The sequence below is a fragment of the Gracilinanus agilis genome, chromosome 1 (genome assembly GCF_016433145.1).
Source record: "Gracilinanus agilis isolate LMUSP501 chromosome 1, AgileGrace, whole genome shotgun sequence".
Taxonomy (NCBI): domain Eukaryota; kingdom Metazoa; phylum Chordata; class Mammalia; order Didelphimorphia; family Didelphidae; genus Gracilinanus; species Gracilinanus agilis.
Window position 1 is genome coordinate 732295251 of NC_058130.1, and position 26191 is coordinate 732321441.

The 26191-nt window shown below is 37.2% G+C and overlaps 1 protein-coding gene across 1 annotated transcript in view; it reads left to right on the top strand.

Annotated features, from left to right (window-relative positions):
- Positions 1-26191, top strand: part of ELL (elongation factor for RNA polymerase II) — a 150716-nt gene that overhangs the window by 59111 nt on the left and 65414 nt on the right. Inside the window, exon 2 of the mRNA XM_044672320.1 lies at positions 19169-19216. Coding sequence (XP_044528255.1) covers positions 19169-19216 — 48 coding nt within the window. The remainder of the gene's footprint in view (positions 1-19168; positions 19217-26191) is intronic.

A 26191-nucleotide genomic window follows, 5' to 3' on the forward strand; every position in this document is an offset into this window, starting at 1 on the left:
TTTGTGTCATATTAACCTGGTCCAAACATGTTCTGAATATCCCTCCAATATTTACATTGGACTTTATTTCCCTCCTGGATTTTATTACTGCTGTATAGAAATGCTGTTGATTTTTGTAGGCATTTATATTCTAATAGGAATAGGGAGAGGAATACAACACACAGGGAGAGATATAGTCTCTACATGGCAGCAGAGTAAATGGCAAGAAAGGCCCTTGGTGAACTAAGTGCATTGATGGTTGGACAGGATGTGAAACAAGCTAGCTAGAGAAAGTTGTGAGTATCTTAATTTAAGTATGTTAGATTTTTAAAAATGCAAAAGTGTAAAGACTGATGTAGTGGATGGCAGGGTCTCTCCTCAAAGTCAGCAGGAATCTTGCCCTGACATAAACTTTGTGACCCCATTTACGTCTCTTTACTCAGGGCAACTCTCTAAGACTATGATAAGCAGAGCAGTGGTTGATTTACATTGATAAAGTGAATTTCCTTTCTGGGAATTCCCTCCTACCATGAAATCAGCAAAGAACTTTTTGCAAATCACCTCTTTTCCTTGTAGCTTCAGTATCTTCACCTCATAAAATGGAGGTGTTAGAACTCATGTTCTGAATTTTAAGGGCCATTTCACATTCGGTGGTGTGTGCTCTTGTTAAAATATGGTCTCTGGAACTATTTTAAATTGATCAAGTTGACCAGTTTTGTCCTGGGAGATGAAGTACAAACAGAATTTTCATAAGTGTGTATTTAGTTCAAATATTCAGAGAACTTGAATATCTTTTTGCCCTTGCAAACTTGCTTTTTAAATACATTTTCTTACTCTGCTTTATTCGGTAGTATTTTGTTCAGTCATAATGGTTTATGATGGGATTCACAGTTGAAATTCTTTCTTGGGAAATATTGGTTTTTAGTTTAGTATCATGATCTGGGACCTGAGAATTAGAATTCTGTATGTGACCAACCGTAAAATAAATTAGCAAAAAACTAGATTGACTAAAGCAGGGTGCTTTTTCCTCCCTGGGCTTAAGTTTCTATCATGGTAAAATACGTAGGTTAGACTTAAAACCTTTTATCGATTTTTTTATTTTTTAAAATTCAATTTTATTTTCAGTTCCAAATTATCTTCCTCTTCCTACCTCTTCCCTACCCATGAAAAGACAAAAAAATACAATATCCGTATGAAAATATATTTCTGCATTATTCATCTAAGTTCCTTTTTAACTTTAACATTCTTTGATTCTAGAAAATCACTGAGCTTTGCAAGGGGCTTCATAAATTTATGTAGAATTGAATTGGCCATAATGTCTTATTCAAGAGAAAAATAATTTTTAATTCCTTTTCAATCATTTACTTTTCAAGTTTGTGATTTTTACCTAGAATCTGAAAGTGCACAATACAAAATACTTTCCACAGTTTAAGTGCCCTCATGTCAAACTTTCCAGTAAATAAATAAAGGAATTCTTGAAACATATTTCTCAATCGTTTGTACTTACTGGAATAGAGAGAAAAGTTGCCAGGAAGTCTCCAGCCAGTGCTTTTTTTAAGGGCTCAAAACTTTTCTTCCTCCTTTTCTGCACTTGCTTTCTCAAAAAGTTGGGGTTAGTTTCATTAATTTTAAAGTCAATTATAATAACCCATTAGTCCCTGTTGAAATTGTTGCTGTCTAGCTTTTTTTTTTTTTTTTTTTTTTTTTTTTTTGTTGTTGTTGTTGTTGTTGTTTTTTTAAACCCTTAACTTTCGGTGTATTGTCTCATAGGTGGAAGAGTGGTAAGGGTGGGCAATGGGGGTCAAGTGACTTGCCCAGGGTCACACAGCTGGGAAGTGGCTGAGGCCGGGTTTGAACCTAGGACCTCCTGTCTCTAGGTCTGACTCTCACTCCACTGAGCTACCCAGCTGCCCCTGCTGTCTAGCTTTTTCATGTTCTTTGGTGGATGTACTTGGGTCAATCATGTCCTATGAGGCCTGTTTCCTGATCTAAAAGAGGGAAACGGAAAAATAAATAAAACAGGAGGCGGAGTAGATCAAAATAAACATTTATTAAGCATCTTTTATATAGTTTTGCCCACAAGGAGAGCTAGATGATGTCAAAAGTCATTTTTAAATCTTATAATATTTCATCTTTTCAGGCCCCTCCCATCTTTGATGTGCCTTCTGTAAGCTCTGACATTCTGTGTTCTAAGAATAACTGTGCTTTAACCTTCTTTAGAATATGAATCCAGTGGTGACATAATATACCCAATCATTCAGGAGAGAAATAGCTTAAGATTTCTTCAAACCAGATGAGTTAGAAGTCAGCATTTATTTATGAAACACTTTAATGTGCAAGGTCTGTTGCTGTGCAAGACATAACTAAGACTTCATTCTTACTGTCAAAAAGAGAGATAGGAATAGGCAAACAATTGCTCTTCAGAGTAGAGACTAAGGATGTAAAAAGATTAAAACAAAATGATATATGAAATCTGGGGAAGTTTTAACTAGAGGGCTATAAAAGAATAATAGCTAGCATTTCTTCCAAGGCAGCTAGGTGGTACAGTAGATGAAGCTCTGCACCTGGAGTCAAGAATTCAATTCCCGGGGAATATCATCTAGATGGCTCTGTGGATTGAGAGCCAGGCCTAGAAATGGGAGGTCCTAGTTTCAAATCTGGCCTCAGGAATGTCCTAGCTTTGTGACGCTGGGCAAGTCACTTATCCCCTATTGCTTAGGCCCTTACTGCTCTTCTGCCTTAAAACCAATACTTAGTATTCTAAGACGAAAGGTAAGGGTTAAAAAAAAAAAAAAAAAAAGAGTTCAGTTCCTGCCCCAGACACTTACTAGCTATGTGATCCTGGGCAAATCACTTAGTGTGACTCCCAGGCAAATCATTTAACCTAGTTTGCTTCAATTTCCTTGACTGTAAAATAAGATGTAGAAGGAAATGGCAAATCACTCAAGATCTTTGCCAAGAAAACCCCAAATGGGGTCACAAAGAGTTGGACATGATCAAAACAACTGAACAACAAAAAGAAAGCATCCTTAAAGCATCTTTAATACTTTAAGATTTGCAAAGCATTTTACATGTGTTTCCAGTTGATCCTCACAACAACCCTGAGAAGTAGTTGATATTATTATCTATTTTATAGACGAGGAGACTAAGGTTGAGAGAGGTTAAGCAACACTCTTTGGGCCACACAATTAGTGTTTGAGGCAAGATTTGAACTCAGATCTTTCTGACTTCAAATCCAGGACTATTTCTATTTACCATGCTGCCTTTTTTTCTTCATGGGGGAGGTGGCATTTGAACTAGGCCTTAAAAGACTGGTAGGATTTTAACTAGTAGCAGTGTGAGAATTAGACTTTAGTGGGATACATACACATACACATGGATATATATACATTTAAAAGCAATCATTGTGTTTAGTATAGAGTAGAACATGCTTGAAGTTATGCAGAATGTTTGATTTAATCAAATGCTTCCCACATATTCAAAGTTTGTCTTTTCTATAAATACATATTGATTTTAAAGTTATTGTTGATAGATTCTATACATAGCATCAAAGTAATAATGTTTATATTAAGAACACCTCTTTGATATTTTCTGGAGCTGTGTAAGAGGGAGATTTTAGGTATTTTATAGATATGAATTTAAAATGTGGCCGCCAGGAATCAACAATTCAGATTGATTCCGTAATTAAATCAGACCCAAGTCAGCATCCAGTTAAGGCTGTTTATTTACAATTAGGAAGGTAAAGGTATAGGAATAAAGAATAAGGGAGAGGCTAGTCCAGGCCTGGGGAAGAGAAGGTTAAAAGGCTAAATAAATTAGGCTGTAAGCCACAAGGCCTAGCAACCAGATAGGCTAGTGCCTACTTAAGGCAGAGTTTGGAAGTGGCCTAGGTAGGCCAAGGAAGTCAGCCTAACTTACCCACATGACAATACAGAGTAGAAGCTGCCTGAGGTCTCAAGGGAGGTCTTTCAGCACCAAATTCAAAGGGGGAACTCCCTCCACAGGAAGTAATCAACATACTATAGTGTCTTTCATCACTTCCCGTGGGTCCACCTCTAATTCAAGTTGATAAATGGCACTCTCTACACTGATTTTGGACTGCCCAAAGGGCAGACCCTTGTTCTTGATTTGTTACTTATTGTCACGTGTGGGTAACTCGTCCCCCCTCCCCATTAAGGGAGGTGAGGATTACATATGCCTAAGTTGAGTAGGGTTTTGACTATGAATCGGCTAGAGTTAATTCCATTTACACAGCTGTCAGTAATGACATCTTTTGTGGCATAAAAGTGTTAATAGGAAGAAAGGTTTCATTTCCTCAGTGCTGGCCCTTCCTTGGCTCTCATCACAAATCATAATTCTTTTTTGACCCCCGTGGCCAGTAGGCTTTTCTAGCCCATCCACAGAAATGGTGTGAGGATTTCTGGTTTATAAAAAAAGGATACTTTTCCTTGAATCTCCTCAGGGAAATCAGGCTATCCATGCTAATTGAAACACTAATCTGGCTAAAGGGCATATGAAGGCAAAGAGTTGGGGAAATCTGTCCAGAAGATTTGATGCATTTGGTCCTGTGGGTAGATCTTAAGGCTTGATGTTAGGAAGACAGTATTCCAAACTAACCCCTCATACTTGCTGGCTGTATGACCCAGGACAAATCATTTTAGCCTCACTTTCTTCATCTTTAAAATGAAGCAGTTGGACTAGATGGCCTTAAGGTTTCCTTCCAGTCCTAAATGTATGATTCTATGTACTTGTGATTCTGGTAGTTAAAACAAAGAGATTTGCACTAATTGTTTTTTTGAGATCTTTTTCAGTTCTAATATTCTATGTACTATGCTTTAAATAATTCTTATCTTTATGTTGCTTTAAGGTTTACAAAGGTGTGTTTTTTTTAAGGTTTTCTCACTTCAGCTGCCTTGAAGGCACGTGGTATGAGTATTATTATGGATGTTGGAGGTCCCTTTCATTTGTCTTGGTGGTTGATCTCACCTGTGGAGTAGCTGGGTCTTTGTGGGAGTTTTCTTTTTTCCCTTACATCCTTTCCACTTGACACATAAGCATCTTTTATTTGTAAGCTCTCTCTAAGCTTTAATTAAATTCATACCACACTGATGATGTAAGTATTACACCTATTTCATCATGGGTGGGGACCTACATACAAGAGTAAGAAGAACTTTTAAATTTCTAGGCATAGATAAAAGAGAAATAGAAAGAACTTGGATCTTAACCTATATCACTGGGTTCTAATTCCATTTCTGCCTTTAGACTGGCTAGATGACCTGGGGCAGGTCTTTTAAGATCTCCATTTCCTCATCTAAATGAAAGATGATGAATGAAAGAATTGGACTAGATTATTAAATAAGGTCCTAAGAGTGGGAACATTGATTGGATAGATTTCCATGACAGAATTGACTTTTACAACCCCACTTCCTTTCTTTGCCTTCAGGATTGATGGCTGAACTTATTTATTGTTTGGTCTTTTGTAGTTTTAGTGCTGTCCTTATTTTTCTCATAATAATAATCTCTGAAATTTTGTATTTATCCCATCCCTATTCCAGAATTTAAAATTCCTAAAACATCACCATACCACTCCTCCCTTCCACTGTTATAGCTGAAGACCTCACTTCATACGTGACTGGTAAAATAGATCATTTGCTTTTTTTTTTTTTTTTTTGATGTCTCATGGAGTTATTAGCTTCTGCTTGCCCAATTTTACTTTTTAAAGAATTATTTTCTTCAGTGAGCTTTTGTGCCACTTTTTCCATGTGTTCAATTTTGAGTTCTTCTCTTCAGTGGATTTTAGTGTCTTTTTTACCACTGACCTATTCTGTTTTTTAAGGTGTTATTTTCTTCAGTATTTTTTTTTTGCCTCCTATACCAGACTTTTTTTTTTTTTTTTTTTAAATCCTTACTTTCTATACAGTAAAATACTGTGTATTGGTTCAAAGCAGAAGACTGGTAAGGCTAGGCAATGGGGATCAAATGACTTGGCCAAAGTCACACATTTTCTCCTCCCCTCTTTCATATCTTCTTTTTCTCATCCTCTCTCCCTTTATCTTTGTCCCAGTACCTGGCTTCCAAGCTCATCCCATAGCTAAAACTTCCCTTTTCAAAGTTAGAAGAGACAATATGGTATAGTAGAAAGCATTGGCTTTGGAGTTAAAGAACCTGTGTTCAAATTTAACACCTCTTGGCCTCTAGTTTAATACCTCAGCAAGCCACTTAATCTTCCCTGGTGTCACATTTTCAACTGTCCTGAGTGCTTTTCTTTTTGTATTCTACATTCTCTCTTTAGTTCACATGAATCCAATTATCCTCTCTATTCAGATGACTCCCAGATCTATATTTTTAGTACTAGGCTCTCCTGAACAGTTGGAAGGAATTTCCAAAGAGAAAAATCCTACTACCTTTCACAAAGCAGCTCTTTCCATTCTTGAATATTTCTAATTGTTAGGAAATTTTCCCTAATGTCAAGCCTAAATTGACCTCTTTGCAATACCCATTGCTCCTGGTTCCACCCTTTGTGACCAAGCTAAACAAGTCTTAATTCCTTCTCCACCTGAGAGCCTTTCAAATACTTGAAAACAATTATTATAATCTTTCCTGAGTGTTCTTTAAGCTAAACAACCTCAGTTCTTCAACCCATTCTGATGTGACATGATGTCAGGGACTTTTACCGTCTTGGAACTCTTCATATTTTCAATGTCCTTCTCAAACAATTGTGCTGAGAACTGAATCCATTATTCTAGATGAGGTCTAATAATGGCAGAGTTTACACAGTATATTCTGTATTGTCTCTTCCTATTCTTGGGAGCTTATGGTTGCTTTCTTATAGCTCATGTCCAAAACCATATCACACTGCTAACTCTGTGTTGAACTCGTAGGCCACTGAAATATTTGTATCTTTTTCAGAATAGCTACTGTCTATTCATGCCTCCACTCTCTTATACTAGTGAAGTTGATTTTTACATTCAAGTGTAAGACTTTACATTTATCCCCATTGGATTTCATCTTAGTCCATTCAGACCAATGCCCTAACCTTTCAGGATGCTTTTTGTCTATCCTATCCTTTTTTCTTTTAAAAGAGAGCAGCTTCTGTGCCTTCATTCAAGACATTTCTCCAGATGGTAGAGAGGGCCATATACAGATCCCTGGGATACTCCACCAAAGGCATCTTGCTCTATTGCCTTGAAGTATCTCAGCTATTCTTTCAGTGTAGCCATCCAACTAGTTCTGAATCCATCTGGGCTAACCCTGACCTCTCCATTTTTCTCAACTAGAGTAGTATAAGATGATTGTCATAAGATTTATTTAAATTTGGGTCAACGGAGTCGATAGCATGTCCCCATTTCCCTTAATCTGCTGGTTTAGTAGAGAGAGTTGTTTGGTGCAGCCGAAGGAGCCCTGGCTTTGGAGTCAGAGGACTTTTTAACTGCCCATTAAACACAGGCCATATTGCCTAATGGTTTAGCCTTAGGTTCTTTTCTGTAAAATAGGGAGATCCGACTCCAGTGGTTGCTTATTACCTCTAGGATCAAAGATTAGCTTTTCTCAACCTGGTCCAGCCTATCTTCTGGTATCACACCTTCTTTTGTGTTGTTTCTCATAGCTGGTGTTCTATCTCCTATTTCTTTGTGACTGGGGCTGTCCTCTAGACCTCTAATCCATTACTTCCTCACTTCTAGGATACATCTAGGTGGTACAGTAGAAAGTGCACTAGGTCTGGAAGACTTGTTTTTCAAATGTGACTTCAGATACTTAGCAATAAGCAAGTATTTGGCAAGCCTTACTCAACTTCTGTTTGCCTCAGTTTCCTTAGCTGTAAAATGGGGACAATAATGGCACCTATCTCTCACTTACCTCTACCTTTGTGAGGATCAAATGAGATAATATTTGTAAAGTGCCTGGCACATAGTAAGTTCTATATAAATGCCAATTCTTTTCCCTTCCACTCTCAAATTCCCTTATGTTACCAAAGTTCAGCTCAAGTGCTACCATATACATGATCTGCCTTTTTTACTCCCTGTCTCCCTAGTTGTTAATACTCTATGCCCTCTCCCCCATATCACCTTGTATGTATTTTGTATGTCTTACATGTTCCTTTTTGTCCCTCCCAGGTAAAATTTGCCTCCTTGAGGGCAGGGGTTCTTTTCATTTTTGTCGGTTTCCAGGGACAGGTATTCATGATAGGCACAGTCTTACTTGTTTGTAGGGTTTAAAGGTGCTTTGCGTGATCTCACCACTGCCCTGTAAGTTAACTGTTATAGGTAGTTATTCCCGTTTTAATGATAAAGAAACTAAGGCTTAAAGAATTGAGTATGTTTTATAGAAGAGGAAACTAAGGCCTACCTAAAAAAGCAAGGTAATTTGTCCAAAGTCAAATGATATTAGTTATTGGCACAGTGGGCACTAGAATTAGAACACTTGACTAAATGGTTTACTAACTGTTGTTTCTTTCCAACCTTCTTTATCCAAGTTCTCTTGCTAGAGACAAATGCAGATATGTGACATGTTAGTCAAATTAATTGAGATTTTAAAATTTAATGCTCAATTCACATAAGGCTTTTTGGGAAACGTTTTATATGCTTTAATTTTAGGAACTTGTATTCTTAACTCCTTTTGGCTTACAAAGTCAAATTTGAGACAGCCCAATCATTTTTCTCTCAAGTACTCTCAAGAGATGATTATTGTCTCCAGGGGATATTTCTCTGGAAGGATGCATTCTGTTCACAGGACATGCTGACACGCCGGCCAGATACTGGCAAGCCTTCTTATGAGCAATATGTATGGTATGTCATGGTATGGTACTCTGGGGAAAAGTGATCTTGCTTGATGCACCCATTTGTCTCTGACATAGAGCCTGGCTTTATGGGAGAGTAATTCAGTATAGAGAGGAAAGCCAATGTATCTCAGACTTGTGGGCTAGGCTATGTGGAATCCTGTCAGGTGGCAGTCCCAGGGTGGTTTGGTTACAGAGGAGCAAGTAGTTTTGGGTGAACTCCTTTCCCTGGTTGTTTTTTATTTTTGTTTTTTTTTTTTTTTAGTTAAGATTTTTTAGAAGGAGAGAGGGAAGGAAAGAATTAAGAACTCAAGATTTTAAAAAAATTAAAATTGTTTTTACATGTAATTGGGGGAAAAATAATTAAAAAAAAAAGATTTCTCTTTCTGTGCTTGTGCCTGTAGGAGAATTGGGATATAGGGAGGGGGAATGTATTGTGCTTCTGTTTTAAATTATGAAACTTTGGGGTCTAAAGTCATGCTCTAAAACTACATATGGGATTATAGGAAAGATCATATACCTAAGGAGTATGTTTTAACAAACAGTGATTTGATAAATAATTTGACTTTGTGTAGATAAAAGCATAGTTTCTTTATCTTTAAAATAAGAAGTTTGGAATAAGTAATTTCTTTTTGAAAATCAGTTTTATTGATATCTTTAATTTTTATATCACATTTCTCTTACCCTGTCCTTCCAGAGTAAAGCAAATCCATTGTAGTATTTTATGGTCACATGTATTTGATCTACACAGTCCCTTTTTAAGTAGGTAGTGTATGAGAATTATAGAAAAAACCAAGATTCAGAAAGCTAAAATGTGCCCTTGCCAAGACCACTGCTAAGTCTTCACTCCTCTTTTTCCCACATCCAGCTGATGTTACAACTCTTAGAGGGTTACATATGCAATACATGCAGCTCATTGATTTCTTGCCCAGTGCTACAGAGAAGGTTTTTGAAGAGTGGGGACTAAAAAGAGTTCTCTTGTAAAATTATTTTAATTGCTATCAAGAGTTTTAAAAAATTACAAGGGATCTCTGTTGCTTTCTATCTATCCCAGATTTTTAAAAAGTTACTTTTGAATTAATGTGGGCAGCCTAGATTAAAAATATATCTGTTTAAGGACCCTGATTTTGTTATTTCAGAAGATGTACTTCTCACCTGATATAGGGGATCATTAAATGTGCATGTGTGATTGTACATGTTGCTCTGTTGCTAAAATGAATGTCTGAGTTCAGCAGGTTAGTTTACCTACTGTGAACATTTGATTATTGAAGTACTTTAAAAGAGCTACATAGATTGAAGCCTCTTTGTGACCTTAGTAGGAAGTGTATATGAATTTCTTTTTTTTTTTTTTAAACCCTTAACTTCTGTGTATTGACTTATAGGTGGAAGAGTGGTAAGGGTAGGCAATGGGGGTCAAGTGACTTGCCCAAGGTCACACAGCTGGGGAGTGTCTGAGGCCAGATTTGAACACTAGGACCTCCCATCTCCAGGCCTGACTCTCAATCCACTGAGCTACCCAGCTGCCCTGTTCATGAATTTCTGTATCTGAACAAACCACCATCAAGTGACTTCTTACAGGTTTTCATTATTTTCTGGTTAATGAATGCTACCAGATGAGAGTACTCAAAATAGGTAAGGTGTAACTTTAGTGGGCTGATTTAATTCTTTCATTTCCCTTTATAGTTAATACTAACACAACCCAGAATATGACTGTTTCGTGGAATAATAGTTTGGAAGATACTTGAGGTTGTCTAGTTTATTCTCAGATTTTAAGATGAGGAAAATGAAATCCAGAGATTTGCCTAAACTTGCCTTAATTACTACATTGAGTTGGGATTTGAATTCAAGTCTTCTCACTCCAAATCCATTGCTTTTCCCACCATAACACATTAGCCTTTTGATTACTTGGATTGAGTAAACAACCAAACTTTGATTTTGAACAATAATTTTATTCTGATCAACACTCCCCCTTATTTATCCCAAGATAAAAATTATTCAAGTTCCAGAATATATTTAAGTTCTCATTGGCTTAAAGAAAGTTTAACAATAATAAAGTTACATTTATAGAGTAAGCTTAGATTACAAAAAGCACTTCTATGGTTTCACGCAGTGATGAGCAAACTACAGCCTGTGGGTCAGATGCAGTCCCCTAAAATGTTCTATCTGGCTGCAGGACATTATTCTTAATCTGACTAATACAATGAGTAGGATACAATACAATGAAACTTTGAAAGAGTTGCCTTAAGAAACAGACTGACAGGAAGCAGCTGGGTAGCTCAGTGGATGGAGAGCCAGGCCTAGAGATGGGAGGTCCTAGGTTCAAATTTGACCTCAGACATTTCCCAGCTGTGTGACCCTGGGCAAGTCACTTGACCCCCATTGCCTATCCTTACCACTCTTCTGCCTTAGAGCCAATACACAGTATCACAGTATTGATTCCAAGACGGAAGGTAAGGGTTTAAAAAAAAGAAGGAAGGAAGGGAGGGAGAGAGAGAGAGACAGAGACAGAGACAGACAGACAGACAGACAGACAGACAGACACACTCACACTGACACTGACAGATGAGCATTTCCTCCTTTCCTTTGGCCCCCTCTTTAAAAAGTTTGTCCATCACTGGTGGAATGAGTTCTCCTTTGGGAATGAGGAGACTTGTAGTTCTAGTCTGATCTTCTATATACTAGCTATTTGTGCAATCTTCAGGAGCTAACTAGTTATCCTTTCTGGGCCTCAATTTCCTCAGCTATTAAATGAACAGGAATACTACCTTAAAATTTCTTTCCCTCTCCCTCCCTCCAGTGTATGTCCCAAAGTCTGGCTTTCCAAATTGCTCATTCCACTATTTACATTTAACCATCCAGCCTTCTAAATTTCATTTCCACTTTGAATCTCACTCCATCCTTCCCAATCATGAAAACCCATCAGCACTGTTGAATCTGACAGTGGATACAAAATTATACAGCTGTTCTCTATCTCCTTTCTACAGAAGGAAGACAGATATGATTTTTTTTATCTATTCTCTCAGATCAAAGCTTATCAAACTTGAATTTGGCTAAGCTTTCATTATTGTTTTCATTTACACAACACTTGTATATATTGTTTTCCTGATTCTAATTATGCCACTCCATATCACATCATATGAGTTTTCCCTTGCTTCTCTGAGTTCCTCATATCCATATATTTCTTATGATTTTCTCTTGATTACTTTAACAAATACATTAGTCCAATTTTCTTGAAATCTTCCCTCTTTATTATAGCAGAATTTCAGTCACAAGCACCTTTTGAACATTACATGTTACGATTATAGTATTTTTAAAGTCCTATGTATACTGTTGATGGAATTGTGAAATGATCCAAGCATTTTGGAGAGCCATCTGGAATTATGCCTAGGTAGTTACTATCTTGTTTCCTCAAGATGATCAAGGAAAAAGGAAAAATAACCTATATGTTCTAAAGTATTTATAGAAGTTTTCTTTGTTGTGGCAAAAAACTGAAAATTGAAGAGATACCAATCATTTGGGGAATGGATGACCAAGTTGTGGCATACTACTGCACCATAAGAAAAGATGAACAGGTCAATTTTTTAAAAAAATGGAAAGACCTACATGAAATGAGTAAGAGAATATTACGTGTGTGCATGTGCACACACACACACACACACACAGAGTACCTGAAATACTGTTTGAAAAATAACTTGTGTGTGTTTCGAGAGAAAGAACTGTTTAATAGAAATAAGGAAGACAGCTTCATATATTCATATATCTTTTTAATCAAATGATGCCTTCTCTAGTGTGAAGAGAAGAGGGAGGGAGACAAATATCTGGGAACTTTAATATAACAAATTAATTAAAAATATTTATTAAACACCTGCATTTTGCCAGGCATTTATAAAGACAGAAATTGGAAGCAGAACTATAAATACCAATAACTCATGATTTAGTTAAGCAGAGTGTCAGCAAGTGTCAGCAAGAACTTTGATATTTTCCCAAAACTAATAATTTTGTCATGTATAAAAACTATTGATAATAGAAGTGATTTAATAGCCTTGAAGAAAGCTAAGGATTCTAAGTAGAAGTGAAGATTATTGTACAGTGGGGTCAACGAGGTAGCTCAGTGGATAGAAGGCCATGCCTGGAGACAGAGCTTCTGGCCTCAGACATGTCCTACTTTTGTGATCCTGGGCAAGTCACTTAACCCCCATTGCCTAGCCCTTAGTGCTCTTCTGCTTTGGAACCAATACTTAGTACAATACAGAAGGTGAGGTTTTTTTTTAAGAAGATAAAATGTAAATTAAATTTTGTGAGGAAGTTAATAATTTTGATAAAGATGACTTCTAAAACTGTGTTTCCAGTTCCGTTCTCTCTCCTGAGCTTCTGTCCCAAATTGAATGCTCTATAAGTAGCTCTTATTTAACACATTCAAGACAGACTCCTTATTTCTTCCCCCCTCCCCCAACTCTTCCTGGTTTTTTTCTGGTATACCATCAAATTTGCAGTCACTCATCTTTATTTCCTCTGAGTATACATACATCTTTTTACTTTTTTCACTCTTCACCTCCTATTCCAACAAGTTGACAAGTCTCATCCAATTCTACCTTCAACAACATTTCTGGAATACATTGTTAAGTGGTGCAGTGGATACAGTGCTAGGGCTGAGTCAGGAAGACCCGAGTTCAAATGTGGTGCTATCTGTGACTTTGGGCAAGTCATATGTTTGCCTTAGTTTCCTTAATTAATAATAGTTATATCTTACAGAATTATTGTGGGTATCAAATGAAATAATATTTCTAAAGCACTTAGTACAGTGCCTGGCACATAGTGAGTACTTTATAAATGCTAGTTTTTTTTTGTTATTAATATTATAAAACTCAGCAGCTTAAGCCAATCCCTCATCGCTTCAGGCTTTGAATACTGCAACAGATTAACTGGTATCCTTGCTAGTCCTCCCCCTCCCCCCTGTACATCCGAGTAAATAACATTTCCAAAGGACAGGTAAAACCAGCGTCATTTCATTGCTCAGAGAGCTCCAGTGGGGGTAGGGCAGAGAGACAAAAGCTCCAAAGGCTGCCGCCACTTGACACCAGGATAAAATAAAAACACTGCTATGGCATCTGAAGTCATTCTCAAATCTAATTTTGGACCATCTCTTCACATAGGTTACCCCAAAGGGTCTGTAATTAAAGTAGTAACAATGCCTCTATTCTATACCCCACTACTACCCCACGCATAGGAGAAATCTTTTAACAAGAAACAGCAAGGAATTCATGGACTGTTGTCCCCTCAAACTGCTCTACTCACTATTCTTCACACAGACCATTCTATTTTCCATTTCTATACTTCTGTAAAAGCTGCCTCTTGTTCTTTGAATGTACCCCCTCCTCTCCATGGTCTCTTTGATGACCTCCTATGCAAGATGTTTCCTAACTCAGCCCCAAGGCCTAGCCCCCATTATTTTCTATTTACTTATTTGTTGTACCAGTTATTTCCTTCAATAGAATTTAAGCTTCAGGAGGGTAGGACCTATTTCCTTTGTCTTTGTATCTTTCCACTGCCTTGGAAATATATCAGATCTTTACAGCTATCGTTACTGTTACTATTCTTCCAGCAATGCTGAGCACAACACTATCCATATTTGTCCATCCTGGACAACTGTTGTCCATGTCCTCTCTTAAAATTTGACAGAAAAGAGGAAGGTAGGTGGCTCAGTAGATTAAGAGCCAGACTCAGAGACAGAAGATCTTGGGCCAAATTAAATCTGGCTTCAGACACTTTCCAGCTGTGTGACCCTGTGCAAATCACTTAGCCTCCATTGCCTAAATCTTATTGCTCTTATTCTTTAGAATCAATACTCAATATATAGTATTGATTCTAAGACAGAAGGTAAGGGTTTTAAAAAAAAGTCCAACAAAGTCATTTTCCTCATGTTATCTTTTACATTGTGTAGAGATACTAGTAAGACAAATGGACTCTCCAGAGGTTATCCTCCCCTATGGTACCAAACAGTCTTCTTTTTTATGATATATATATTTCTCTGAAGACACCCTTTTACACCACTTATCTGTAATTCCTCATTTGAAATTCCTAAAAGGAACTAGGACATTGAGAACCTTGTATTGAGTGTAACCTATGTTTGAAATGAATATTTTAGAGTCTCTGAAGTGACATTAGTAGAAAGGAATTCTAGACTCCTAGAAAGTTAGAATTTAATTGCACCTTAGCATCTCCCTTTGTCCCTATTCTCCACCCCTACCCCCTATTTTACTAATGAGAAAATGAATGATTTGATTTACTCAGAATTGAAAAAGAGATTCAGAAAGCTGAGACTAGAATTTAGACTTCTTGAATCCTTGTCTAGTAGAGTCCACAATGACAGAGAGGACTAAAAACTCACCTTTTGATTTTTTTTGTTCTCTGACCTTGGCTTCTTTTAGAGTAACCAGGTATACAATGAGCCCAAACCCCCCTCCCCCCAAGTCCTAGTGTTTGTCTAGTGTCTAGTAGAAGAATGCCTTCCCTATTCTTTTGAAAGCTGATGGCCTTCTGGGCCACTCAGTCTGAAAGGCTCCCCTCTGAAGCTATACTAGAATTCTTCATTGGTTATTTCATTTTTACTCTTGCCCTGCTGATCCCAACTTCTGTCTTCTATCTCCTTTCTGCTTTTTATTTTTATTATATTTCCTGTCACATTTCCACTTTCCCAAGTCACTTTTCTTTTCCTGAAAAAACTGACATTTCAGTCCATTATGGTTTACAAAAAGCTTTTCCCCTAACTACATGGGTTAGATAGGCATTGAAAATATTATTGTCCCCATTTTCTATATGAGAAAACCAAGACTCAGAGATAAAATAAGGCTCAGCTTTGACATCAAGGAACCAGGGTTCATGGGATTTAGCAGTAGAAAGTACTTACGAGAGCATGTAATCTAAACCAGTCATTTTACATTAGAGAAAAGTGAGACTCAGAGATGTTGTGAATTGCCCAAGATTTCACATGTAGTAAGTAGCAGCGTTGAGATTCCAATGCAGACTTGGGGCTTTTTCCATTATACCATCCTGCTTAAACATTGTGCAACTTTGAGTTAGTTTACTTCCCTTTTCTGTAAAATGAACAAGACACTGTGTCCTCACTCTTTGCATTTGCTCTGGCTGCTCCTGATTTAGAATATTCTCCCTCCTTGTCTCTACTTCCTGACTTCCCTGGCTTCCTTCAACTGTCAGCCAAAATTCCCCTTTTTATAAGAAGTCTTTGCCAGTTCCACTTATTGCAAGTGCTTCTCTCTGTCGATTACTTCCAATTTACCCTTTATATAAATTGTTTGTACATTTGTTGACATGTTGTTTCCCCCACCAGAATGTGGGCTCCTTGGGAGAAGGGACCATTTTTGCTTTTCTTTGAATCACTTTCACTTATCACAGTGCCTGGAGCATACTAAGTGCTTCATAAATATTTGGTGACAGATTTACTGAGGGGAATTGCTTTTAGATCATCTCTATAATTCCTTCTAATAGGGGCTTCTGTGATATGCCATTATTAGTTTTTATTTTTTAAACCCTTACCTTCTGTCTTGGAGTCAATACTGTGTATTGGCTCCAAGGCAGAAGAGTAGTAAGGGTAGGCATTAGGGTCAAGTGACTTGCCCAGGGTCACACAGGTGGGAAGGGTCTGAGACCAGATTTGAACCTAGGACCTCCCATCTCTAGGCCTGGTTCTCAATCCACTGAGCCACCCAGCTGCCCCCCCCCCCCCCCCCCGCCCCCGCCGTAATTAGTTTTGACCTTAAGCCCATTATCCTTTCCAGTATACCATGCTACTTGACTATTTTTTGTCAAAACAAATTTTTCTTTCATGGGAGTGGTGGTCTGTCAAAGCTACATAGGTTTAACCTCTTGATCTGTAACTGGCATTGGCAGTACACTTGTCTTTATTGAGGAATGCCCAAGGTACAGAGCTCTGTAGGGAACATGAGACTTTAAAAAAGCTAGTGGAGTGCTATAGTTTTTATGTAATCGTACTTGAATTTGGGTGTGCCTGATGTTGGAGCAGTGGCCTAAGAGCAAGACTTTATTACAGGTATTCCTTTCATATCTCCACTTTCCCCATTATAGTTTTGATATATCATGGGTTGGCCTAAGAAATTAAATGGGAATTTTTGTGGAGTTTTGCAGAAGCTATAGATAAGTAAAGGTGAGCAGATGACACAAAAAAGTTTTAAAACTCAGAAATGCATAAAATATATGTATAGTATTATATGATATCAACATATTTTAACTTTTTATATCATAAATATACACTATTTTTAAAGTTATTAAACTTTTAGATACTCTATATTTCTAATTGGCTTTTGTGTTTTTTTCCAAACTTTAACTTTTTGCTTATTTTAACTTTTTATATCATAAATATACACTATTTTTAAAGTTAAAATAAGCAAAAAGTTAAAGTTTGGAAAAAAACACAAAAGCCAATTAGAAATATAGAGTATCTAAAAGTTTAATAACTCATAAGTACATATAAGGTATTATAAACACCCATAAAAGAAAGAGAATTAAAACTTCTTAACTCTGGTATGAAGGGAGGGCCAAAAGTTTCTGCATAGATTTTCCAGATTATGAGATGCTTCTCCTAACCCTTGCAATGTGGAAGGGATATTTATACTTTATTTGAAGACCTGACTCAGCTTCCCCCACTCTCCACTGTCAGCCTAGCTCTTCCTTTTGACTGCTGTTTGCTTAGGACTTGACTGCTGCTGCTATAATTTTGTCCCTAACCTTGCTGTTTTTCCGGTTACTGTCTTCATGCTGAAGACAATATAAGTAAAATAATACAACTGGGTAAACCAGACCACTCCAGCCCTCCCAAATGCACCATATACTTTTCTCCTACAGTGACTTTTTGGTGTTGTTGTTGTTTTACTTACTTGCTCTGTGGTCCCTAAAATGTTCTTCCTCCCTCTCTTCCCTTGTCAAATCCTTTCCCCATTTTTTGCCCAAAGGAAATGTCATCTTCTTCATGACGGCTGTCTTGAGCATCTGATACTTCATGTAGTGCTTAGTTTTGCTCAAAAAGTTACATTTAGCTATGAATTGGTATTAGTTATCTTTGCATGGATCATGTTACTCATAGATGGCAAAGGAGGGGTTATGTCTTAATTTTTTATTTTTGCCAGTCTATAGCACAGTACTTTGTTTACTATTGGTGCTCAGTAAGGATTATTAAATTGATTTGATAGAGCTTGAAGTTCTGCAGAGGGTGGTAGGGTGTTAAGAATTCTGGGCTTAGTCAAGAAAATTTTATCTGTCCTTGAAATGGTAGAGTAAATAAAAGGCGTGAACCCCAAAACTTCAGGATCCCTTTCTAGCTTGAAATCTCTTATGATCTAGAGCAGGGGTTGGCGATCTTTTTGACCGTGAGAGCCACAAACGCCACATTTTTTAAAATGTAATTTCGTGAGAGCCGTAGAGTGCTCACAGTGCTCTCTCCTGTAACAGCACCTGAAAATAAATTGACTTTATGGCTCCTGCAGAAAGAGCCATACGTTGTTGACCCCTGATCTAGACTCAAGTCTTGTATTGCCCACTAGCCAGTGGCCAGTGATATTCTATACCCTCAGTAAATCACTTCCTTTTTCCAGGCCTCAGTTTCATTATCTGGAAGGTGCCAATATCTATACTACCTATTTCAGTGGGTTGTAAGGAAGTCTTTTGTAAACTGTAATGCGCCACAGAAATAGGGAGCTATTCTAAATATCAATAATCCATGATTTAGTTAGCAGGGTAGATAGTTGTCAGCAGGCATTTTGATGTTTTCCAGAATTAATCATATTGTCATGTCTATAAACAAAAAATACTAGAGTAGTGATTTAATTCCCCTCTTGTTAGATAAAAAGATTCAATATTACCTTCTGCCATATATCACATAATTATTTGTGATTCAGAAGAAAAATTGGTACTTGGATAATGAGTCATCATGGTTACCTCATAGCAAGTGTTATGCAAATTCAGAATCTTATTGGGTTGCTTAAACAACTTGTTGAAATAGTCTTTTTTTTAAAAAGAATTCTAAATTTTCATCAAAACTTGACTAATCTAGAAAGTTAACTAGAACGTTAGAGTTGGAAACAACTTACTTAGCTAGTTCAGCCTCCTTATTGTAAATAAAGGAACCGAGGCCCAGAGAACAACATGATTTGGCCAAGGCAAGTATATTCCAAGTGATAAAAAAACAAACAACTAAAAAACCTCCACAGTTTTCTTAACATATAGGTCTTGCAGCCAGAATTCAAGGTATAATTATAATGTTAAAGTTTTTAAAAATCAGATTGAATCTCTCTAAAATTGTATCATTCCTGATGAAACATTAATCAATCTTAAAATTTCAACATGCTTTTACTAATGCATATCTCTCCCTCATTCCTGTAGGAATCTGTTGCTTTGAGGCCATCGATCAAATTTCAAGGAAGCCAAGGGGTAAGCTCTTTTTTATTTGGGTAAAGAGAGAGAACTTTAGATATACAACCTTCTCCCAAAGTAAGAATGCTCTTCTAGAGCATCTCTAATTGTGATCATATAGTTCCTGGTTTTATCTTGGCATGTAAATTCCTATGTATTTTACATTGTCTACAGTTATTTTGAATGGAATTTCTCTTTTTGTCTCTTGTTGTTGGGCTTTTTTGGTAGTAGTATATTCTACACTATCTCTGAAATGGTCATCCAGCAGCTTTGCAAGCTGTAGTTTAAGCTGTATGTAACAATAGACTTGTGGTTTTATGTACAATTTTCCTTTGTTGTTCCTTTATCTATGTGCAGATGCCCATTCTATTTGGTGTTCATTAAATTCAGAATTAAAAATAAGAAAATTAAAAACAAAACAAGTATATCTTCAGCCTTTGCTTGAACTTTTTCAGTGACAAGCTAGAAGTTATTCCCTATTTAGATTGTCCTTTGCCTTGAAATCTTTTGTCTATCTGGCTCCAGCTGTTAAACCCATTAATCTTAATTATGTCCTCTGAAGCCAAAAGTTTAATAATTCCTATTTAACATTATTACCCTTCAAATATCTGAAGACAGATATTACGTGTCCCTTGTTTTTTTTCCATCTCAGTAATAACTGTCCCTAGATTCTCTTTCAATCTTTCTTTGTATCATGGTTCCTGGATCCCTCACTTTCTTGTTGTGCCTTCCTTAGTATGTTCTATTTTGCCTGGGCTAGTGGAGAAAGTGGTTTACTAGAAGCCAGAGACTTGGGTTTGAATTCAGGCCCTGTCATTTATCTAACTGTATAAGCATTACCTAATCTGATCCTCAAGTTTCTTCATCTGTAATTCATTTCAAACTTGTGTTAAGTGACTGTCATATGCAAGGTGTTGTACCATGCTCTGGAAAATGAAGGTGATGCTAACTTTTATTGTTTCCCATTTAAGAATTACAAAGCATTTTTCCAAATTATTGCTTTTGATATCTTACAGCAGACACTTATATCTCAAATTATGCCCCTAAAACTGACTGTGAACAAATAACTTAACCTCTCAGCGTTTCGGTTTTCTCATCTGTAAAATGGGAACAATACCTATAGTACCTATTTCTTGTGGTGGTTGTGAAGATGAAGAAGAAAAAAGAAGAGAATCATTTATATAGCCAAGAACTGTGCTAGGTACTTTAAATATATCATCTCATTTGATGCTCACAACAATACTGTATGGGTAGGTGCTGTTGTTATTATACCCATTTCACAGTTGAGGAAAGTGAGGCAAACAGAGGTGAAGTTACATGCCAAAGATCATACAACTGCTAAGTATCTGAGGCTGGATTTTGAACTCAGATCTTCTTGGCTCTAGGCCCAGCATTCTACTCACTGCACCCTTTAGCCTATCCCAAGATTACATGAGATAATATATTTTAAAGCATATTTGTGAACCTTCAGCAATGTAGACATGTTTGTTCTTTTTGTCATTGCCAGTTTATAAATGAGGAAGCAGGTCCATAAAAGTGAAATGACTTGCCCCCGAATTCCCAGAGAATCAAAATACTTGAGCCTAGACTTCTGGCCCCAAGCACAGGTAGGGCTCTTCACTGTGGCATTTCAATGCTTTAATCTCCTATGACCTCAGTTTAAATAGAATGCTAACAGCAGGTCAAAAGGTATAAAACTTACCAAATGACCCACTAATGAATAATTACCTAGTAGAAGAAAAATAGAAAGAAATTTGTGCCTATTAGTTTTTGAGTGCAAGGGGAAGGCTGAAGATAGCAGAGTCATTAGTAAAAACTCATTAACCTAGTGCTGCTTTGGGGATGTGGAGTATTATAGAGTGCAAGTCTTGCTTTAATGACATGGAGACTTGTCTAGCTCCTGCATCTAAAGAAGTCAGTATATAGACCATAGCAAACTGCCAAGTAGAAAGTATTTGTGACATGTATAGATGGATGAAAGTGGCTTGCCATAGTGATGGCAAACCTTTTAGAGACTGAGTCCCCAAACTGCAACCTTCACACTGCATGTGAAACCCCCTGCCTTACCCCAGACACAGGGGAGGGAGGAAGCTCTCCCATTGGGCTACTGGGCAGAGGGTCAACTGATGTGAGGAATTTCCTCAGGTGCAGTGGAGAGAAGAAGGGAGCATCCCCCTCCAGCACACTCTGGCATGTGCCATAGGTTCGCCAACATGGCCATAGAATAATACTGACAGATTTGGTTCTTTGGTTGCTTCTATGATTGTACAAACAAGACTTTTAAGAATGTTGTTTATATCATTGAATAGTCCCTAGAAAGTTTTAAAAATATCATTAGGAATCTGTTTGAGGAGGAAAACAATTGTTTTAAAGACTGCTTCTTTGTGTTTTTTAACTAATATTGAACCAGGGAATTCTGCAGTTGGAGGGGACTTTACAAATCCTTTTAGAAGTAGAAGAGATTCAGAGCAGCCATATATGCCCAGCAATTTCATTTTACAAGAAATTGAGGACCAGCAGGTTGAAATACCTTGTTTATTATTATTATTATTATTATTATTATTATTATTATTATTATTATTATTCCTGTTGACTCCTTAGGAGCATAGGGCCGCAACCATCTCACGCCAGCGGACTCTGTTCTGGGCAACTTCCCCCAGCTGGGCCCATGTCATTCCGACTGTTTTTGTTTCATTTTCGGCAGATCTTCGCCAGGTCTGTTTTGGTCTTCTGACTTTCCTCCTCCCTGTAGGGTTCCAGCTCAATGCTTGTCTGGCTACGTTGTCTTCCGGTTTTCGTAGCGTATGTCCTATCCATCTCCACTTACGTTTCTTTATGTCCTGACTGATGGGATACTGGATTGTTCTTTCCCAGAGACTAGCATTGGAGATCTTTTCAGGCCATCTGATGTTCAAGATGTAGCGTAGACATCTGTTAACAAAGACTTGGAGTTTGTTGGTGTTGACTTTCGTCACTCTCCAGCTTTCTGATCCATATAGGAGGACGGCCTTTACGTTGGTATTGAAGATTCGGAGCTTAGTGACGAGGGACAGTGCTTTGGAGGTCCAGACCTTGTTTAGGAGCATAGAATAGTGGGGCTCAGCCTAGAACTCATATCTCTTAGTCAAGTGCTCCTTTTCCATATACCCTACTGTGTGATATCTTTTGTTACCTTATTGTTTTTTGTGGAATTCTCTAGCCCTGACACTATTCAAGATAGCTTCTTTTTCAGTAATTCAGTACTACATATGACATTCATAACAATTCTCTCCTTTCCTAAGCTTTGTGAGAATGGCATATAATTGGAATCCCTGTTTCAGAATCATAGTATCTCAAGGTTGAAGCAAACTTGAGAGACTATCTAGTCTAAACCCATTGTCAATGCATAGAGCTTTTCTCCGTCATCCTCAGTAAGGGGTCCTTTAGCCTTTGCTTGAAGACCTTCAAGAATAGGAAATTAATCATCTCAGAATTTTGATTGTTGTTTAGTTGGTTTTTTTTCCTAGTTGTACCCAACTCTCTGTGACCCCATTTGGGGCTTTCCTGGCAAAGGTATTAGAATGGTTTGCCATTGCCTTCTTCAGCTTATTTTACAGTTGAGGAAGCAGAGACCAACAGAGTTAACTGACTTGGCCAAGGTCACACCTAGTAAGTGTCTGAGGCCAGATTAGAACTCAGGTCTTCCTGACTCCAGACCCAGCACTGTGCCACCTTTAGCTGCTGGATTTTGATTATATAAAATTAAAATGTTTTACACAAACAAAACCAATCTACCTAAAATTAGAATAAAAGCAAGTAAATTGGGAAAAAACTTTTTGCTGAATGTTTCTCTTATAAAGTTCTAATTTTTTAAATATATTGGGAACCGAATCAAATTTATAAGAGCTATTCCCCAACTGATAAATGGTCAAATGCCAGTTTTCAGAGGGGAAAAATGATTTGAATCCTCTTAATCACTAATAATTAGAGAAATGCTAGTTAAAGCAGCTCTGAGATACCACCTTACATTATTGGATTGGCAAGTTGACAAAATATTAAAAGTGAGAAATGCTGGAGGGATTATGGGTAAACAGATTTAATTGGTGGAACTGTGAACTGGTCTGGTTATTCTGGAAAGCAGTTTGGAACTCTGCCCCAAAAGCTATTAAACTCTGCTTATCCTTTGACCTTGCTACTAGAGCATTACTTTCAAAGACATCAAAGAAAGAGGAAAAGGACACATGTACAAAAACATTTATAGCAGTTCTTTTTGTGGTGGCAAAGAATTAAAAACTGAAGGGTTGCCTATCCATTAGGGAATGACTGAACAAGTTATGGCACATGAAAAAGATACTGTTGTGATAGAAGAAGTGTTGAAAGGGAGGGATGGCTTCAGAGAATCCTGGGAAGACTTGTATAAATTAATGCAGAGTGATGTGAGCAGAACCAGGAAAACAGGTTCTACATTAACAATGATATTTCTATAATAATAAAAATATACAACTTTGAAAGAATTAGGAACCCTGATCATCAAAATGACATCTCCCCCTAACCCTCACTTCCAGAGGATTGATGCTGAAACATGCTGCCCATTTTCAGTGCAGAATGAGGCAGTTTTTTGGATATGGCCAACATGAAGATTTGTTTTGTTTGACTTAATTGGGTTTTATTTTTCTTGCTTTTTCAGGAAGGGGAAGGGGAAATGGAAAAGAGAGAACTCAGAAAAAAATAAAGTAAAATTGAATTTTAAAAAAAGTGACCATTTCATGAAGCAGCCTATTCCACTGTTGCACCTGCTCTGTCTGCCTATGTTTTGTACCCATTTGTCCAAATTCTCCCTGAGCCTACAAAGAAAATGAACTCCCTCTTTTTCATGATAGCTCTTCTTTTTCTTTTTGAGGGTGGTAGTGATGTTTTTCTCAAGGCATGTTTTTCTAGGCTGTATGTCACCATTTCTTTCAACCTTTTCTTGTGCCATTCAGTCAACATTTATTAAGCACCTGCTGTGTGCCAGGCACTGGGGATATACAAAGAAGCAAGGGATAATCCCTGCCCTCAAGGAACTCATAGGAGGCAACAAACAAACAAATACATACAAAGCTAGCAATAGGATAAATAGAAAATCATTCCTGGGAATGACACTGGAATTAAGAGGAATTAAGGAAGGCTTTCTATAGAAGTAGGGCTTTAAATTGGGACTTAAAGGAAGTTAGGCAAAGCAATAAGCAGAGATGAGAAGAAAGATTTTTCCAGGCCTGGGAAAGCTAGAGAAAATGGTCAACCATGATTTAAACCTGATTTCGAATCTCCCTTCACTATCCTAGTCACTCATGACAAACCCTTCACCTGTCTCATGGAATTATAGAATTTTAGGACCTGATTGGATCATAATGATAAAGACTAATTCTGTCATTTTATAGATGAGGAGCTTGGGACATGGAGAAATTGTGTCATGATTAAAGTCACACCTCTACTACTTGTAGCATTTTGATAACAAAACAATTCTCATTTTTCTATATACCCTGTGTGTAAGTAAGAATCTCTTCATAGGCCAAACAGCATGATTTAGAGTTTCCTCACTGCTCTGCCCTTTCAGGTCAGGGTAACATAAACTATGGCATTTCAGATAATACTAAGCAAGCCAATTGTTTTCTTAGCACCATAAAATTATATTACCTGCCTGTGCTTATTGTAGAAGACAGGTGTTTTTTTTAAAATTTTATTTAAACATTTTCATTTTTTGTAATAAATTTTTATTTTTTCCAGATTACATGTCAATACAATTTTTAAATATTTATTTTCTGATATTTTGTAATACATGTTCTCTATCTCTCCCATCCTTTACCCCTCCCTAAGAAGGCAGGTAATATAAGTTGTACATATATTATCATATAATATGTATTTCCAAATGTCATGTTGTGAAAGAAGACACATATTGCTTATACTGTTGAAAAATTCATGGAGAAAATAAAGCATGATATGCTTCATTTTGCATTCAGACAGATAGGTACACTTAATAGTATATGAGCCACTGGGGGTAAGCTGGTAATGGGGAACACAGTACTTAGTACATACTAAATATTTAATAAGTGCTTGTTGACATTTTCTCTTGAAGATTTATTTTTGCTGTATGAATAACAGTGGACATTTAAAAGATAGAGGAAATCATAAATATCTTAATATATGAAAATAACATACTTATCCATTAAATATAATGGATACACTGTATTACCCTGGACAAATTACAACCTCTGATTTGGTTTTCCCATGTGTCATATGGGGATAATAGCATCTTTCTCACAGGGTTATTGTCAAGATCAAAATGAGAATATTTGAAAAGCACTTTGTAAACCTTAAAGCACTATATAGATCACTGATGATTTAGTGGAGAATGGGCCGGAGTAGGGAGAGACTTGTGGCAGGAAGACCAACTGGCAGGCTATTGTAATAATTTGTACTTGAGGAGATGATGGTCTGGACCAGGGGATGTGTAATTGTTAAATTTAATGGTTTGGCTAAATATATGAAAATTATAAATCTTTTATTTATAAAGTAGATAAATACAATAGGATAGAAAAAGACATTAACTTATCTAACTAAATATTGTTCCAGTGCTTGGCTCAGCCAGGACTTGTTAACCTTTGATCAGAATTAAACTATCTCCAGAAGACAGGAAGCTTGGGTGAGCTATCCACTCACCTAAGACAATGACTGGAGCAGAAAGTGATTCCTGAGGCCTACTTTTTTCTTTGAGCTGACCTTCTTCTTGAAGCTGACTTCCTTCTTGGAGTTCACTCTCTCCTTCTTGAAGTGACTCTTTTTTTGGAGTTCACTCTCTACTAGCCTCCTCCACCAGACTACTCAGTTCATGGATTTTCATAGCTTTTATGGTGGTTTCCTGTCCCTGCCCCTTTTCATGGGGACCAATCACAGTTTCCAAATTGTCTGAGTTCTCACCTTTGGAACCACACCTTTCTGAGTGTGTGAACTCTTAAGTTTCTGGCTTATTCTCAC